This window comes from Girardinichthys multiradiatus, chromosome 20, assembly GCF_021462225.1.
Source record: "Girardinichthys multiradiatus isolate DD_20200921_A chromosome 20, DD_fGirMul_XY1, whole genome shotgun sequence".
NCBI classification, from domain to species: domain Eukaryota; kingdom Metazoa; phylum Chordata; class Actinopteri; order Cyprinodontiformes; family Goodeidae; genus Girardinichthys; species Girardinichthys multiradiatus.
In genome coordinates, this window is record NC_061812.1 from 5,324,876 (window position 1) to 5,340,539 (window position 15,664).

General features: G+C 43.2%; 1 protein-coding gene across 5 annotated transcripts in view; it reads left to right on the forward strand.

The window, feature by feature from the left end:
• chd6 (chromodomain helicase DNA binding protein 6) overlaps positions 1-15,664 on the forward strand; it is a 93,315-nt gene that overhangs the window by 48,223 nt on the left and 29,428 nt on the right. For all 5 annotated transcript variants that reach the window (XM_047347815.1, XM_047347819.1, XM_047347820.1 and 2 more), the window contains exons 9-23: positions 2,414-2,531; positions 3,862-3,948; positions 4,029-4,166; positions 5,787-5,908; positions 6,047-6,290; positions 6,394-6,570; positions 6,653-6,796; positions 6,922-7,020; positions 7,659-7,815; positions 7,987-8,197; positions 9,069-9,264; positions 9,791-9,955; positions 10,040-10,219; positions 10,305-10,415; positions 15,321-15,523. In XM_047347815.1, the coding sequence (XP_047203771.1) occupies positions 2,414-2,531; positions 3,862-3,948; positions 4,029-4,166; positions 5,787-5,908; positions 6,047-6,290; positions 6,394-6,570; positions 6,653-6,796; positions 6,922-7,020; positions 7,659-7,815; positions 7,987-8,197; positions 9,069-9,264; positions 9,791-9,955; positions 10,040-10,219; positions 10,305-10,415; positions 15,321-15,523 (2,352 nt within the window). The remainder of the gene's footprint in view (positions 1-2,413; positions 2,532-3,861; positions 3,949-4,028; positions 4,167-5,786; positions 5,909-6,046; positions 6,291-6,393; positions 6,571-6,652; positions 6,797-6,921; positions 7,021-7,658; positions 7,816-7,986; positions 8,198-9,068; positions 9,265-9,790; positions 9,956-10,039; positions 10,220-10,304; positions 10,416-15,320; positions 15,524-15,664) is intronic.

Genomic DNA, 15,664 nt, shown 5'->3' on the forward strand with positions numbered 1-15,664 from the left:
TGTATGCATATATCTGTGCATGTATATACATCATTTAGACTTTTGGATTTGAGAAACTGACATTCATGCTCCTGATAGATGGATGACTGTTTTCCCGTGTACCGTTAACCGTGTTTTAGTTGCGTGGGAATTTGGTTGAGTTTTGATTGCAGGGATCTCTTGGATTGGAGTGATATGCTCAGGTTTGACTGCTGGATTAATGTGTTGCTTTTCTTTCCTTGACAAGTAGCTTTTTCAGTTCCAACCACCTGCTTAGGTGTGAATCTTAGGCTCTGCTTAATGCAGTGAAGTTTAGAGACTCACCTTTATTTCTTTCAGAAACTGCTCTGACGCTGTTAGAGCTCCTTCATTAACAGGTTTCCTGACATTGGGTGAGTTTGCACACAAACAGCAGTTAGTTTCTAGAAATGCTCTGTTGTTGTTTTTTGAGGGGCCGGCGTTCCGAGGCTGGGGTTCATTATCCGTTCGGGGAAAGCTTCGGCTCCTGCAGCCAGTCAGAGCGTCTCCGGAGATTCCTCTGTTTGACGCTCAGATATGCAGCAGTTATTCTGTTTTATTCTCCGGGCATGATGGATAAAACATAACTGGATGGATGGGAGCATTACATTTCCACCACTTTACTAAGAATAATTTGTTTATGCATCATGAAGTGGTTTTGTAAAATCATTATTATAAATGATGAGCTGTAAGATGCAGAGTATTTACAGCAGTTTAGTAGCTGCAAGTTGAAGGAACTGAACTCTGTGGTGACATTTAACATTTTTTCATTTATAGCCTGTGGTTTATGGATTAAGTGATGCTGCTGCCTTTCTAATCTAGAATTGACTTGAGACATTTTTACAGGGTTGGAAATCTTACCGAATCAATTTCAACATTTTTCATTAAAAATGTTGAAATTGATTCATTAAAAATCTTCTAAGCTATAGTTTGCATCTAAACTTTATTAACACAGCTGTCTTTTGTATATTCAGCATTAGTAATAAAATTAACTTTTCTTCGCAATAAACTGTTAGTTTTGTCTCTTGTCCTTCAACCAAACATCTGCCAAAATGTTGGATGTTCTACTAAACCAATGCTAAATCTTCCTTCGGTGTTTTTATTCCAGGGAAAGTTGGTCTGTATTTAATCAGATTAAAGTCTGGAGAGGAGATGGAGTGTGGATCAAACCAATTAAAATCTGGGAAAAAAAGGGAACAAAAACAACTCTTGAAGCATGAATAAAATCACACATTAAATGGACTGAACTTATATAGCACTTTTCCAGTCATACAGACCGCTCAAAGCGCTTTACACTAGCGCCACATTCACCCAATCGCACTCACTAACGCTCACACATTCACACACCGATAGGCAACTTGAGGTTAAGTGCCTTGCCCAGGGGCACATTGACATATGGCAGGAGGAAGCTGGAATCGAACCCACAACCTTCTGGTTGCAAGACGACTACTCTTCCTACTGAGCCACAGTCGCTGTTAGGGCCAAGATCTCGTCTATAATCCTTTGCTGCAAAGAGATTTCATAAATTGCGCTTGATATCTGGTAAATGTAGTCCACATACTGGGTTTATACGCAGTCCTAAATATGAATAGAGTTTGAGGGATTTTCCAGCTCTGCAACTTTGGACGAAATGGAAAATATTTGAATTTCCAAACTGAATTCCAGGTCTGAATGTCCTCATGATAAAGGTTTGAATTCCCATCATGCTGTAGAGACTCCAGAGGTACCTGTGCATCTTCTCATAAAGCCCACGGTTCTGGATTAGAAATGTTTTTAATTGGTCTGATGTGATATTCTGATCTTAAATGTTGTGTTTTCATTAGCTGTAAACAGAAAGTCATTATAATTAACAGAAATAACGGCGTCAACTAACAGAAAAATCCGTCTGTATTAGTGAATCCAGTTACTGAGTCACTTCACCAGTTCATCCGTCAGTCTGTTTTTTTTTTTTGTGTCTATATTTAAAGCCTCACTTCTCTAGAAATACACTATGATGCCAAAAGTATTTTCCCGTCTACTTTTACATGTACATGACTTTTAATGACATCCTATTCTTAATCTATAAATTCCAATGTATTGATGGACTCACAGTTGCCAGCAACTTTAACTAATCTGGAAACTTCTTCCAGAAGGTTTAGGAGTGTGTTCATAATTAGAGGAGGCCTGTCAAGTTTCTCCACCCCAACCTTTCTACACCTGCAGCCATGAATTGTTGTTGTTGAAACGTTGATTTGTTGGTGGGACCCATACTGTTGGCAGTATAGAGCATCTGCCAGTAATTCATAATGAACGTTTGTTACTGAATATAACTGGATCGAAAACTCTGGAAACCTGGGAAGTTTGAAACCACAATGGACGAACGTTGCATGTAGTTTATGAATTAAATGTTCTCCTCATTCTATTTTGTACTTTTTAGTTCCTACCTGCACTGCAAATGGGCCACTTTGGAAGAACTGGAGAAGGATCCCAGAATCCACCAGAAAATTAAACGTTTCAGGACCAAACAGGCTCAGATGAAGCACCTTTTCACTGAGGTAAAACTTCCAGTCCTCTGCTCCACTGAAGGTCAACCTGTAGTCATTGTGAGCAAACTGATCCATCATACAGTGATATCAGAAATGGAAACATGAGTAAATGAAACAATCTAGCTGATGATTTAAAACACGGTGGGTCAGTGAACTGAAGGTAATCAGGATGTGTTGGAAAGCCGCAGAACCCTTTGTTACGGATTGTTGACCTTCTGATGAAGTGGAAGCATTGTTCATCAGTCCAGTATAGGAGGAGATGATCTCACAGTGGAAGTCTGGTTGCTTGTGGTGATGCAGTGGTTTTAACTCCAGGAATGACTCTGTGGAACAGTTTACAGAGCTTCATGGTGTTGGTCCATCTTATTTATCAGAACTGTTCTTATTTTATGAGCCATTCAGATCTCAAGTTCTGGTATTAGGTTTTTATTTAACCCGGAACCAGAACATACGGCTAGGCCTCATGCCTGGAATGGTCTCTCTTTGGAAACACATCTTTTTAATTTAACATAACGAGTTTTTATTTGACCCATAATCTTCTTGTTTTAGTTAGATAATACTTTAGTTTAAACTTTGAATTTAGGAACAATTGTTTTTCATCTTTCATCCTATTATTCATTTTTGCTCATGTACTTAATGTACTTGGTGTTTTATTCTCTTTTCCTAATGTATTTATAGAATTATTTATAATTTCTATTATTTATTTGTTTTCCTTCATGTATGTTTTAATAGAAATATTTAGAATATCATTTTTTATTACGTGATATATAGTCATGCATGGCATATTGTCTATAGGGTGGCTTCTCTCCATTACAGATCTACACTGAAACATCACTTCCCTTTTCCTTCTATTCTCTAAGTTTCATAAATTAATTTCTGTTTAGGTAAAGTGAACTTTACCTAAATGTTGCTGTTGCTGTTTGCCATTTAATGAGAAATAGTCTTCAGTAGTTGGGCTAACAGAGTTTACTACTTAAGGATCAACAGAAATCTGATTAAATGTTCATGTTTGTCTCAGTTGTTGCCAGAGATTAAAACTGTGGCCAGAAATGGATACAAACATCTTTGTTTGGCCTTTCCAGCACAATTTCAGGAAAATCTTTAATTGTTAATTGATTACAATTAACCCTCATCTTTAAAAAACATTTTTTTTTTGCCGTTTACAGTCGCAATCCTCAGCTGCTGCTATTTTGTGGATTAGAGACTGAAATGTTCAGCTCTGCCTAAACGCTCCAGCTAACAAACACAACTGAATCACTTTCTGCTCGTTCTGCAGAAACTAATCTGGACAGAGGTTCTTTAGACCATGCTGTTATCATGTCATCTCTCCTCCTTTCAGCCCGACGAGGATTTATTTAACCCAGACTACGTGGAGGTGGACCGAGTCCTGGAAGTGGCCGTTACCACGGATACGGAGACAGGAGAGGTACGTCCCACAAACACTGCTCAGTTCCTGCAAGGTAGTCAGTTCAGCGATGCAGTCTCTGTTTCTGTGTGTGGCTGTAGGAGGTGACCCATTACCTCGTTAAGTGGTGCAGTCTGTCGTATGAGGAGGCGACCTGGGAGCTGCAGGAGGACCTGGACCCAGAGAAGATCAGGGAGTTCGAGGAGATCCAGAAGCCGCCGGCAGACCTCAGACACATGGTGAGTAGGAACATTTCTATAGATGATGTTTCCACTCAGAGTGGAGCAAAGCTTGGGACTGCTGAGGATGGGCCTTTCCCTGTGGTGTCTGATAGACTCGTTTTTATTACTCTTTTAAACATCTGCATCTGTTGAAGCTGCAGGTGGTGCTTCAGATACATCTCTGAACACAAGTGAGGAAGATATGAGTGCCAATTTCATGATGGTGGGAAGATCAAAGAACTGCATCTGCAGCCTGTGTTGTCCTCATGTCTCCAACTACTCTTCATCACTGTGGCCTTCTCAGAAATGGTTTAAATGTTCTTAGGAAGCTGCAGTCCTGAAAGTCAACATGCTGAATGTTAGCAACACCGCTTTGTTTCAGTGATTCACCAGTCTAACAAAACTTAACTATTCAGTTTTAATCGCTGAAATGTTGATTAACTCCTTAACACTTAATGTGATCAGATTTTTTGCCTTAATTCAGCATCATCACACGTCACAGTGAAGCGACAGAACCTGTTATCCACCAAAACCTTAGAGGGAAATTAATGGCTGCAAGTCAAATCTAGTCCAGTTATTTTTTGAGAACAAGAAAACAACAAATGTTGAACAAAGTGTCGTGCATGTTAAAGACAAATGTGTAATAAATAGATAAGTACAACATGAGTAAACAAAACGCAACAACGGAAAGCTGCTTTAAAACTAATTATTAAAATAGATGTAAAAAGAAATAAATAAGTAAAATAAATTAACAATAAACTGATAAGTATAGATAAAAAATATTGAAATAAATCAAAGCAAAAACAATCGAGTCGTGCATAATAGAGTAATAGAGTAAAAAACTTGAACCCATAAATTATGATAAATAAACAAGTAAAAACAATAAAAAGATGGATCAATTAATAAATGTGCTAGAAAAGAACAGTAAGTAAAACCTACTAATAATGAAAAGATGAGATAATAGATGGTAGATAAATGAAACGATTAATACAAAATAAATGATGAATAAATGTGGGATTGAATTCTTGTTTCTTTGAACAAAATATAAATGTGTGTATATATATAGTCAGTCATTTTCTACCGCTTATTCCATAGTGGGTCACAGGGTAGCTGGTGCCTATCTCCAGCAGTCTATGGGCGAGAGGCGGGGTACACCCTGGACAGGTCGCCAGTCCATCACAGGGCAACACACATACAACCATACACACACTCATTCATACACCTAAGGGAAATTTTAGAGTTACCAATTAACCTAACAGGCATGTCTTTGGACTGTGGGAGGAAGCCGGAGTACCCGGTGAGAACCCACGCATGCACAGGGAGAACATGCAAACTCCATGCAGAAAGACCCCAGGCCAGGAATTGAACCCAGGACCTTCTTGCTGCAAGGCAACAGTGTTACCAACTGCGCCACCATGCAGCCTGTATATATATATCTATATATATATAGATATATATATAGATATATATCGAAATATATGATGTATTTATTTATATATATCTTCACACAGGTTTTATGATTTTTCTGTAAAATAATCCAATTATTTGATGTGGTTCTGCTGTGTTTTTTTTGGGCTGGTAATTTCTGCCTCCTTGTGGATTTGGAAAGAACATATTTGTTTTATTTTTGTTTCGCAGGAACGCCCACCTCCAGAAAAGTGGCAGAAGTTGGAGCGCTCCAGAGGTTACCGAAATGGAAACCAGCTCAGAGAATATCAGCTAGAGGGAATGAACTGGTTAATGTTCAACTGGTATAACAGGTAAATACTCAGACATACTGGAACCAGAAAGCTGAGGTTAAACCCTCTCAGTCTGCTTTAAGAGATGTATTTCCTGTTTTGGTCGCCGCGGATGGAACAGTCACTCATATCTTATGTTCTTCTTGTTTTCCACGTTAGGAAAAAATGCATCCTGGCAGATGAAATGGGTTTGGGAAAGACCATCCAGTCCATCACATTTCTGTACGAGATCTTCAACATGGGCATCCGCGGCCCTTTCCTCATCATCGCCCCCCTGTCCACCATCACCAACTGGGAGAGGGAGTTTCGCACGTGGACGCACATGAACGTCATTGTGTATCACGGCTCGCAGATCAGCCGCCAGATGATCCTGCAATATGAGATGTTTTACAGAGACGCACAGGTAACTCTGAGGTTTCTACAAGAATCTCACACTGCTCATCGTTAGTTTACCTGAAAGGTGAAAGGCCATTCATGCCTGACGTCCCATTGCTTCTCTCCTGCAGGGTAACACAGTCTCAGGTGGGCTGAAGTTTCACGGCTTGATCACCACCTTTGAGATGATCATGGCTGACTGCCCTGAGCTGAAGAAGCTGCAGTGGCGGTGCGTGGTGATCGATGAGGCCCACCGACTGAAGAACAGGAACTGCAAACTGCTGGAGGGCCTTAAACTCATGAACCTGGTGTGTGCATGGTCTTTACCATCTCCAGCTTCTGCTGCAGTAAGGCATGCCTTAAAATATGTTCTGGCCCACATCCTCACAGGAACACAAGGTACTTCTGACTGGAACCCCTCTGCAGAACTCTGTCGAGGAGTTGTTCAGTCTGCTGAACTTCCTGGAGCCGCAGCAGTTTCCCTCGGAGAGCTCCTTCCTGGAGGAGTTTGGAGACCTGAAGACTGATGAGCAGGTGAGCAGTATTTTTAATGATGCCACCAGAGATACTGAGATTGTCATAGAAGGACAGCAACAAGCAAAGTACCAAGTAAAACAGCAGAAGTTTATGTATTTTAATTCTTATCTGCCCTGCAACAGGTGAAAAAGCTTCAGTCCATTTTAAAGCCCATGATGCTGAGGAGACTGAAGGATGATGTGGAAAAGAACCTGGCACCTAAAGAGGAAACCATCATCGAGGTGTGGCTCTGTCTGCACTTTGCTTCTAGTAAAACATCCAGCAACAATTGCACACATTTAGTGATCTGACTGGACAGAATGTATACAGTCCTGGCCACATGTTTCGGCTCTCCTGGGATAAAAGCTGTAAAAATACTTAAAAGACTTTCAGCTTTTTTTTTAACAAACTCTTGTCCGTGTTGGCCGGTGTCCTGCATGATTTTGTGCAGTCCCCGAGAGCTGCCATCCTACAACCTTTAGATGCAGGTCTACTCTAAAACAGCTGAATCAAATGAATCTCTACCAGGCCTCTGCAGAGCTGAATGACTGAATGCTGATGAGCAAAATCAGCCATTTGATTCAGGTGTTTTGGAGCAGGAATCCATCTAAAAGTTGCAGGAATGGTAGCTCCTGAGGACTGAAGTTGGAGACCCCTGATCTAGATGGTCCAGAGTCCTGGAATCCTCTCTCATGTTCTCCTTTCCTCAGCTGTTCAACCTTTTCTGTGTTGATTTGACAATATGTTATGGATCAGTTCAGATCTTGTTCAAAGACCCCAAACCAGACCTCAGTCCAGCAGAGTTTTGTTTTTAATGTTCTTTAGTTTCTAGAAAGGTTATAGTGGCCTAAGAGTTTTCCTTTCTGGTTTGTTTGTCCAGGTGGAGCTGACAAATATTCAGAAGAAATACTATCGGGCCATCTTGGAGAAGAATTTCTCTTTCCTCTCTAAAGGAGCAAACCAACACAACATGCCGAACCTTATTAACACCATGATGGAGCTCCGCAAGTGCTGCAACCACCCCTACCTGATCACAGGTGACTGGAAAACACATGTCCAATCAAATCCTCAAAGCCTTGTTTGAATAAGTTGTATTTATTTATTGATCTGAAGTGAAACACCTGTCGGAGTGTCCATTTCTGAAGCAGAGATTTTCAAAACTAAGCTAATGTAAAAATGTCTTCCATCTTTTCCTTCTTTTCCCCCAGGAGCCGAGGAAAAGATTCTGGAAAGCTTCAAGAAATGCCACAGTCCAGACTCACCAGACTTCCAGCTGCAGGCCATGATCCAGGCGGCTGGTAAACTGGTTCTGATCGACAAGCTGCTGCCCAAGCTTCTGTCAGGAGGACACAAAGTTCTGATCTTCTCTCAGATGGTCCGCTGCCTGGATATCCTGGAGGACTACCTCATACAGAGACGGTGAGCAGCACAAATGACCTTTAGCACGTTTTATGCCCTGTACATCTTTCCCTTGGTTCTGATGAACCTCCCTTTCCTTGCTAAAGAAAAAATATTCCCACAGAGTGATGCTGCGATCACCATGCTTTTTGGTGGGGACGCTGTGTTTAATCTGATTTGCAGTGTTATTTATCCTCCATTCAAGGAAAAAATGTGGTCTCATCTGACCCGAGCACTTTCTTCCACGTGTTTGTTGTGTCCCCTACATTGGTTGAAACAAACTGGACTTTTTATGGCTTCTTTCAACATGATGAATTCTCCCACCTGAGCTGTGGATCTCTGCAGCTCCTCCAGGGTTAACATGGACCTCTTGGCTGATTCTCTGATGAATGTTCTCCTTAACCAGCCTGTTAGTTTAGGTGGACTACCATGTCTCAGTAGCTTTGAAGTTCAGATGATGGTCATCACAGGGAGGCGTTCATAATTCCTAACCTAAACTTGCTTTAAATGTCTCCACAATCTTATCACAGACCTGTCTGCTGTGGCATCTAAAAAACAGAACGGCTGCATTTATACTTTCAGATACTAAGATTATTTTTGTTTAGGGGTTTCAGAGTAACGGAGGCTGAATACACCTGCATACTAAACTTTTCAGGCTTTATTTGTAAAATATTTTGAAAACCATCCATTATTATCCCTCCACTTTAAAAATATGTACTGCTTTGGGTTTGTCTATCCAGTAAAATCCCAGTTAAATACAATGAAGTTCCTGTTTGCAACATGACGTAATGTGAAGAACTTCAGGGGTTATGACTCCTGTTGCAATGCAGCGTACAAAAACACATCACCAATTTGTTCACATCTGCAGATGTTTCTGTTTGTTTGACTTTAGTTACACGTATGAACGCATCGATGGCCGAGTGCGAGGGAACCTGCGACAGGCGGCCATCGACCGCTTCTGTAAGCCGGATTCGGACCGCTTCGTGTTTCTGCTCTGCACCAGAGCGGGAGGACTGGGAATCAACCTGACAGCGGCTGACACCTGCATTATCTTCGACTCGGACTGGAACCCACAGAACGACCTGCAGGTGGGTTAGAGAGCTCAGTGACACGACCAAACGTGTACGTTCAGGTTGTCATCTGATGGATGATATCCATCAAGTTAAAGTTAAGTTCGTTTAACTTCAGAGCGAACGGGGTTTGATTAAATCAGTTTAGTTTTTATTGGTCCCATTCTGTTTGGGTTCTTCTGTTTTACATTTCAGGGGCTACGTGATTCAGGAACAAACATGGACAAATATCTAGTTTTATAAATAACGTATTTGTGTCATGATGTTTTATCTTTTTAATTTAATTTCAGACCCGTTTGACTACACTATCTGTGATTTTTACTTTAGGAAGCTCAAAAAACAAAAGCTTTATCTGAGTTATATTTTCTCATGGAAATATTGCAAGTTTAAATTCTTGACAGCTTTAAAGGACTGTTTTGGTTTTTTGTAAAAACTGTTGCTTTTTAATCTGTTTTTATCCTTCTAGCCACTTTTCAGCTATGTTCCTCCACCTTCTGGTCTTCCTGTCTCACATACTAATGTTCCTCCTGCCTCTCTGATCCAGGCTCAGGCTCGCTGCCATCGGATCGGCCAGAGCAAAGCGGTGAAAGTCTACAGACTGATCACCAGAAACTCTTATGAGAGAGAAATGTTTGATAAAGCCAGTCTGAAGCTGGGCTTGGACAAAGCCGTCCTTCAAGACATCAACCGCAAAGGAAGCCTCAATGGGGTAAGAATCTCCACAGTTCAAGGAAAACCAGGATGGATTATGGCTTAAGGTTGAACTCTGACCTGTGTCTGTCTGCTGCTGCAGGTACAACAGCTTTCTAAACTGGAAGTAGAGGATTTGTTGAAAAAAGGAGCATACGGCGCGCTGATGGATGAAGAAGACGAGGGCTCCAAGTTCTGCGAGGAGGACATCGATCAGATCCTTCAGAGACGAACTCAGACCATCACCATCCAATCTGAAGGGAAAGGCTCCACGTTTGCGAAGGTCTGAAGCTTTTCTGCTAAAATTACTCTCTTTGTGACAGTGGTGGTTAATATTTTCCTCATTCTTTCATCATGTCGTTCTTCAGGCCAGCTTCGTCTCTTCTGGTAACAGAACAGACATTTCTTTAGACGATCCCAACTTCTGGCAGAAATGGGCAAAGATCGCTGAGGTGGAAATCGACTCCAGATCCGAGAAGGTATGAATGGGAGATGGATTGAAGGAAAACATAAAATACTCAATTAAAAGCTTTTTTAGTGTAATTTAGATTAACGCCACCTACTGGCTCAGCATCTTAGCACTTCCTGCATCTTCATCTGGATGAAAAATATTGGGGACTCGAGGCCTAAAACAGACTGGATGTTTACAGTTTATGAAATATGGAGTCTGATTTAAGTCATTTTCAGCTTTGGAAAAGTCTTCCCCCGTCTGATTGTCTGAATGATAAATATCTGAACTCATATAAATGAGTTGCTCCAAACAGATTACATCCATCCAGCAGTACATCCATCCATCAGTCCATCCATCCAGCAGTACATCCATCCATTAGTCCATCCATCCATCAGTCCATCCATCCAGCAGTACATCCATCCATTAGTCCATCCATCCAGCAGTACATCCATCCATTAGTCCATCCATCCAGCAGTACATCCATCCATTAGTCCATCCATCCAGCAGTACATCCATCCATCCATCCATCCATCCATTAGTCCATCCATCCAGCAGTACATCCATCCATTAGTCCATCCATCCAGCAGTACATCCATCCATTAGTCCATCCATCCAGCAGTCCATCCATCCAGCAGTACATCCATCCAGCAGTACATCCATCCATCCATCCATCCATCCATTAGTCCATCCATCCAGCAGTACATCCATCCAGCAGTACATCCATCCAGCAGTACATCCATCCAGCAGTACATCCATCCAGCAGTACATCCATCCATTAGTCCATCCATCCAGCAGTACATCCATCCAGCAGTACATCCATCCAGCAGTACATCCATCCAGCAGTACATCCATCCAGCAGTACATCCATCCAGCAGTACATCCATCCATTAGTCCATCCATCCAGCAGTACATCCATCCAGCAGTACATCCATCCAGCAGTACATCCATCAGTCCATCCATCCATTAGTCCATCCATCCAGCAGTACATCCATCCATCAGTCCATCCATCCAGCAGTACATCCATCCAGCAGTACATCCATCCAGCAGTACATCCATCCATCCATCCATCCATCCAGCAGTACATCCATCCATCAGTCCATCCATCCAGCAGTACATCCATCCAGCAGTACATCCATCCAGCAGTACATCCATCCAGCAGTACATCCATCCAGCAGTACATCCATCCAGCAGTACATCCATCCAGCAGTACATCCATCCAGCAGTACATCCATCCATCAGTCCATCCATCAAGCAGTACATCCATCCAGCAGTACATCCATCCAGCAGTACATCCATCCAGCAGTACATCCATCCAGCAGTACATCCATCCAGCAGTACATCCATCCAGCAGTACATCCATCCAGCAGTACATCCATCCATTAGTCCATCCATCCAGCAGTACATCCATCCATCAGTCCATCCATCAAGCAGTACATCCATCCAGCAGTACATCCATCCAGCAGTACATCCATCCAGCAGTACATCCATCCAGCAGTACATCCATCCAGCAGTACATCCATCCAGCAGTACATCCATCCATCCATCCATCCATCCAGCAGTACATCCATCCATCCATCCATCCATCCATCAGTCCATCCATCAAGCAGTACATCCATCCAGCAGTACATCCATCCAGCAGTACATCCATCCATCCATCCATCCATCCAGCAGTACATCCATCCATCCATCCATCCATCCATCAGTCCATCCATCAAGCAGTACATCCATCCAGCAGTACATCCATCCAGCAGTACATCCATCCATCCATCCATCCATCCAGCAGTACATCCATCCATCCATCCATCCATCCATCAGTCCATCCATCAAGCAGTACATCCATCCAGCAGTACATCCATCCAGCAGTACATCCATCCATCCATCCATCCATCCATTAGTCCATCCATCCAGCAGTACATCCATCCATCAGTCCATCCATCCAGCAGTACATCCATCCAGCAGTACATCCATCCAGCAGTACATCCATCCAGCAGTACATCCATCCATCAGTCCATCCATCCAGCAGTACATCCATCCATCAGTCCATCCATCCAGCAGTACATCCATCCAGCAGTACATCCATCCAGCAGTACATCCATCCAGCAGTACATCCATCCATCAGTCCATCCATCAAGCAGTACATCCATCCAGCAGTACATCCATCCAGCAGTACATCCATCCAGCAGTACATCCATCCAGCAGTACATCCATCCAGCAGTACATCCATCCAGCAGTACATCCATCCAGCAGTACATCCATCCAGCAGTACATCCATCCATCAGTCCATCCATCAAGCAGTACATCCATCCAGCAGTACATCCATCCAGCAGTACATCCATCCAGCAGTACATCCATCCAGCAGTACATCCATCCAGCAGTACATCCATCCAGCAGTACATCCATCCAGCAGTACATCCATCCATTAGTCCATCCATCAAGCAGTACATCCATCCAGCAGTACATCCATCCAGCAGTACATCCATCCAGCAGTACATCCATCCAGCAGTACATCCATCCATCCATCAGTCCATCCATCAAGCAGTACATCCATCCAGCAGTACATCCATCCAGCAGTACATCCATCCATCCATCCATCCATCCAGCAGTACATCCATCCATCCATCCATCCATCCATCAGTCCATCCATCAAGCAGTACATCCATCCAGCAGTACATCCATCCAGCAGTACATCCATCCATCCATCCATCCATCCATTAGTCCATCCATCCAGCAGTACATCCATCCATCAGTCCATCCATCCAGCAGTACATCCATCCAGCAGTACATCCATCCATCCATCCATCCATCCATTAGTCCATCCATCCAGCAGTACATCCATCCATCAGTCCATCCATCCAGCAGTACATCCATCCATCAGTCCATCCATCAAGCAGTACATCCATCCAGCAGTACATCCATCCAGCAGTACATCCATCCAGCAGTACATCCATCCAGCAGTACATCCATCCATCCATCAGTCCATCCATCCAGCAGTACATCCATCCAGCAGTACATCCATCCAGCAGTACATCCATCCAGCAGTACGTCCATCCATCCATCAGTCCATCCATCAAGCAGTACATCCATCCATCCATCCATCCATCAGTCCATCCATCCAGCAGTACATCCATCCATTAGTCCATCCATCCATTAGTCCATCCATCCAGCAGTACATCCATCCATTAGTCCATCCATCCAGCAGTACATCCATCCATCAGTCCATCCATCCAGCAGTACATCCATCCATTAGTCCATCCATCCATTAGTCCATCCATCCATTAGTCCATCCATCCAGCAGTACATCCATCCATTAGTCCATCCATCCATTAGTCCATCCATCCAGCAGTACATCCATCCATTAGTCCATCCATCCATTAGTCCATCCATCCATTAGTCCATCCATCCAGCAGTACATCCATCCATTAGTCCATCCATCCATTAGTCCATCCATCCATTAGTCCATCCATCCAGCAGTACATCCATCCATTAGTCCATCCATCCAGCAGTACGTCCATCCATCCATCAGTCCATCCATCAAGCAGTACATCCATCCATCCATCCATCCATCAGTCCATCCATCCAGCAGTACATCCATCCATCAGTCCATCCATCCATCAGTCCATCCATCCATCAGTCCATCCATCCATCAGTCCATCCATCCAGCAGTACATCCATCCATCCATTAGTCCATCCATCCATTAGTCCATCAGTCCATCCATCCAGCAGTACATCCATCCATCCATCCATCCTTTAGTCCATCCATCCAGCAGTACATCCATCCATTAGTCCATCCATCCATTAGTCCATCCATCCAGCAGTACATCCATCCATCCATCCATCCTTTAGTCCATCCATCCAGCAGTACATCCATCCATTAGTCCATCCATCCATTAGTCCATCCATCCAGCAGTACATCCATCCATTAGTCCATCCATCCATTAGTCCATCCATCCATTAGTCCATCCATCCATTAGTCCATCCATCCATTAGTCCATCCATCCATTAGTCCATCCATCCAGCAGTACATCCATCCATTAGTCCATCCATCCATTAGTCCATCCATCCAGCAGTACATCCATCCATTAGTCCATCCATCCAGCAGTACATCCATCCATCCATCAGTCCATCCATCAAGCAGTACATCCATCCATCCATCCATCCATCAGTCCATCCATCCAGCAGTACATCCATCCATCAGTCCATCCATCCATCAGTCCATCCATCCATCAGTCCATCCATCCAGCAGTACATCCATCCATCCATTAGTCCATCCATCCATTAGTCCATCAGTCCATCCATCCAGCAGTACATCCATCCATCCATCCATCCTTTAGTCCATCCATCTATCAGTCCATCCATCCAGCAGTACATCCATCCATTAGTCCATCCATCCAGCAGTACATCCATCCATCCATCAGTCCATCCATCAAGCAGTACATCCATCCATCCATCCATCCATCAGTCCATCCATCCAGCAGTACATCCATCCATCAGTCCATCCATCCATCAGTCCATCCATCCATCAGTCCATCCATCCATCAGTCCATCCATCCAGCAGTACATCCATCCATCCATTAGTCCATCCATCCATTAGTCCATCAGTCCATCCATCCAGCAGTACATCCATCCATCCATCCATTCTTTAGTCCATCCATCCATCAGTCCATCCATCCAGCAGTACATCCATCCCTACATTTTTCCATCCAACTATTCGTCTATAAAGTCTTTGGGTGCTTTTAATACTTTGACCACTGTAGGAATATCTGCCATAAATTCATAGTGAACGTTTCTATTTGCACTTTAAAATTAAAGTAAAAATGAGCATGGCCTCTGGAAATTTGATTCTGACATAATTTGAACTTTACAAATGAAAATATTTGTTCCCAACCCAAAGTTCTCCACTTTTATTCCTCCTATTTTGACCTTTGTGATGCAGGAATCCCTGGTGATTGACACGCCCCGCGTGAGGAAACAGACCCGTCACTACAACTCCTTCGAGGATGACGAGCTGATGGAGTTCTCGGAGCTGGAGAGCGACTCGGAGGAGCGGCCATGCCGGACCCGTCGCTTGGGTGACCGTAGCAGGCGGTACCTTCGTGCCGAGTGCTTCAGGGTTGAGAAAAATCTTCTAATCTTCGGGTATGCCGTCTGACCGAAGCTGTAACTAACAACAAGATGCTTTTAGGACCAAGTCCCGTTCATAGCGGTGACATTAACCAGAGTGGGAGCAGTTGAAACTGAAGCCCCTCACTTTGACACTCAAAGTAGCAGCTGGTACAC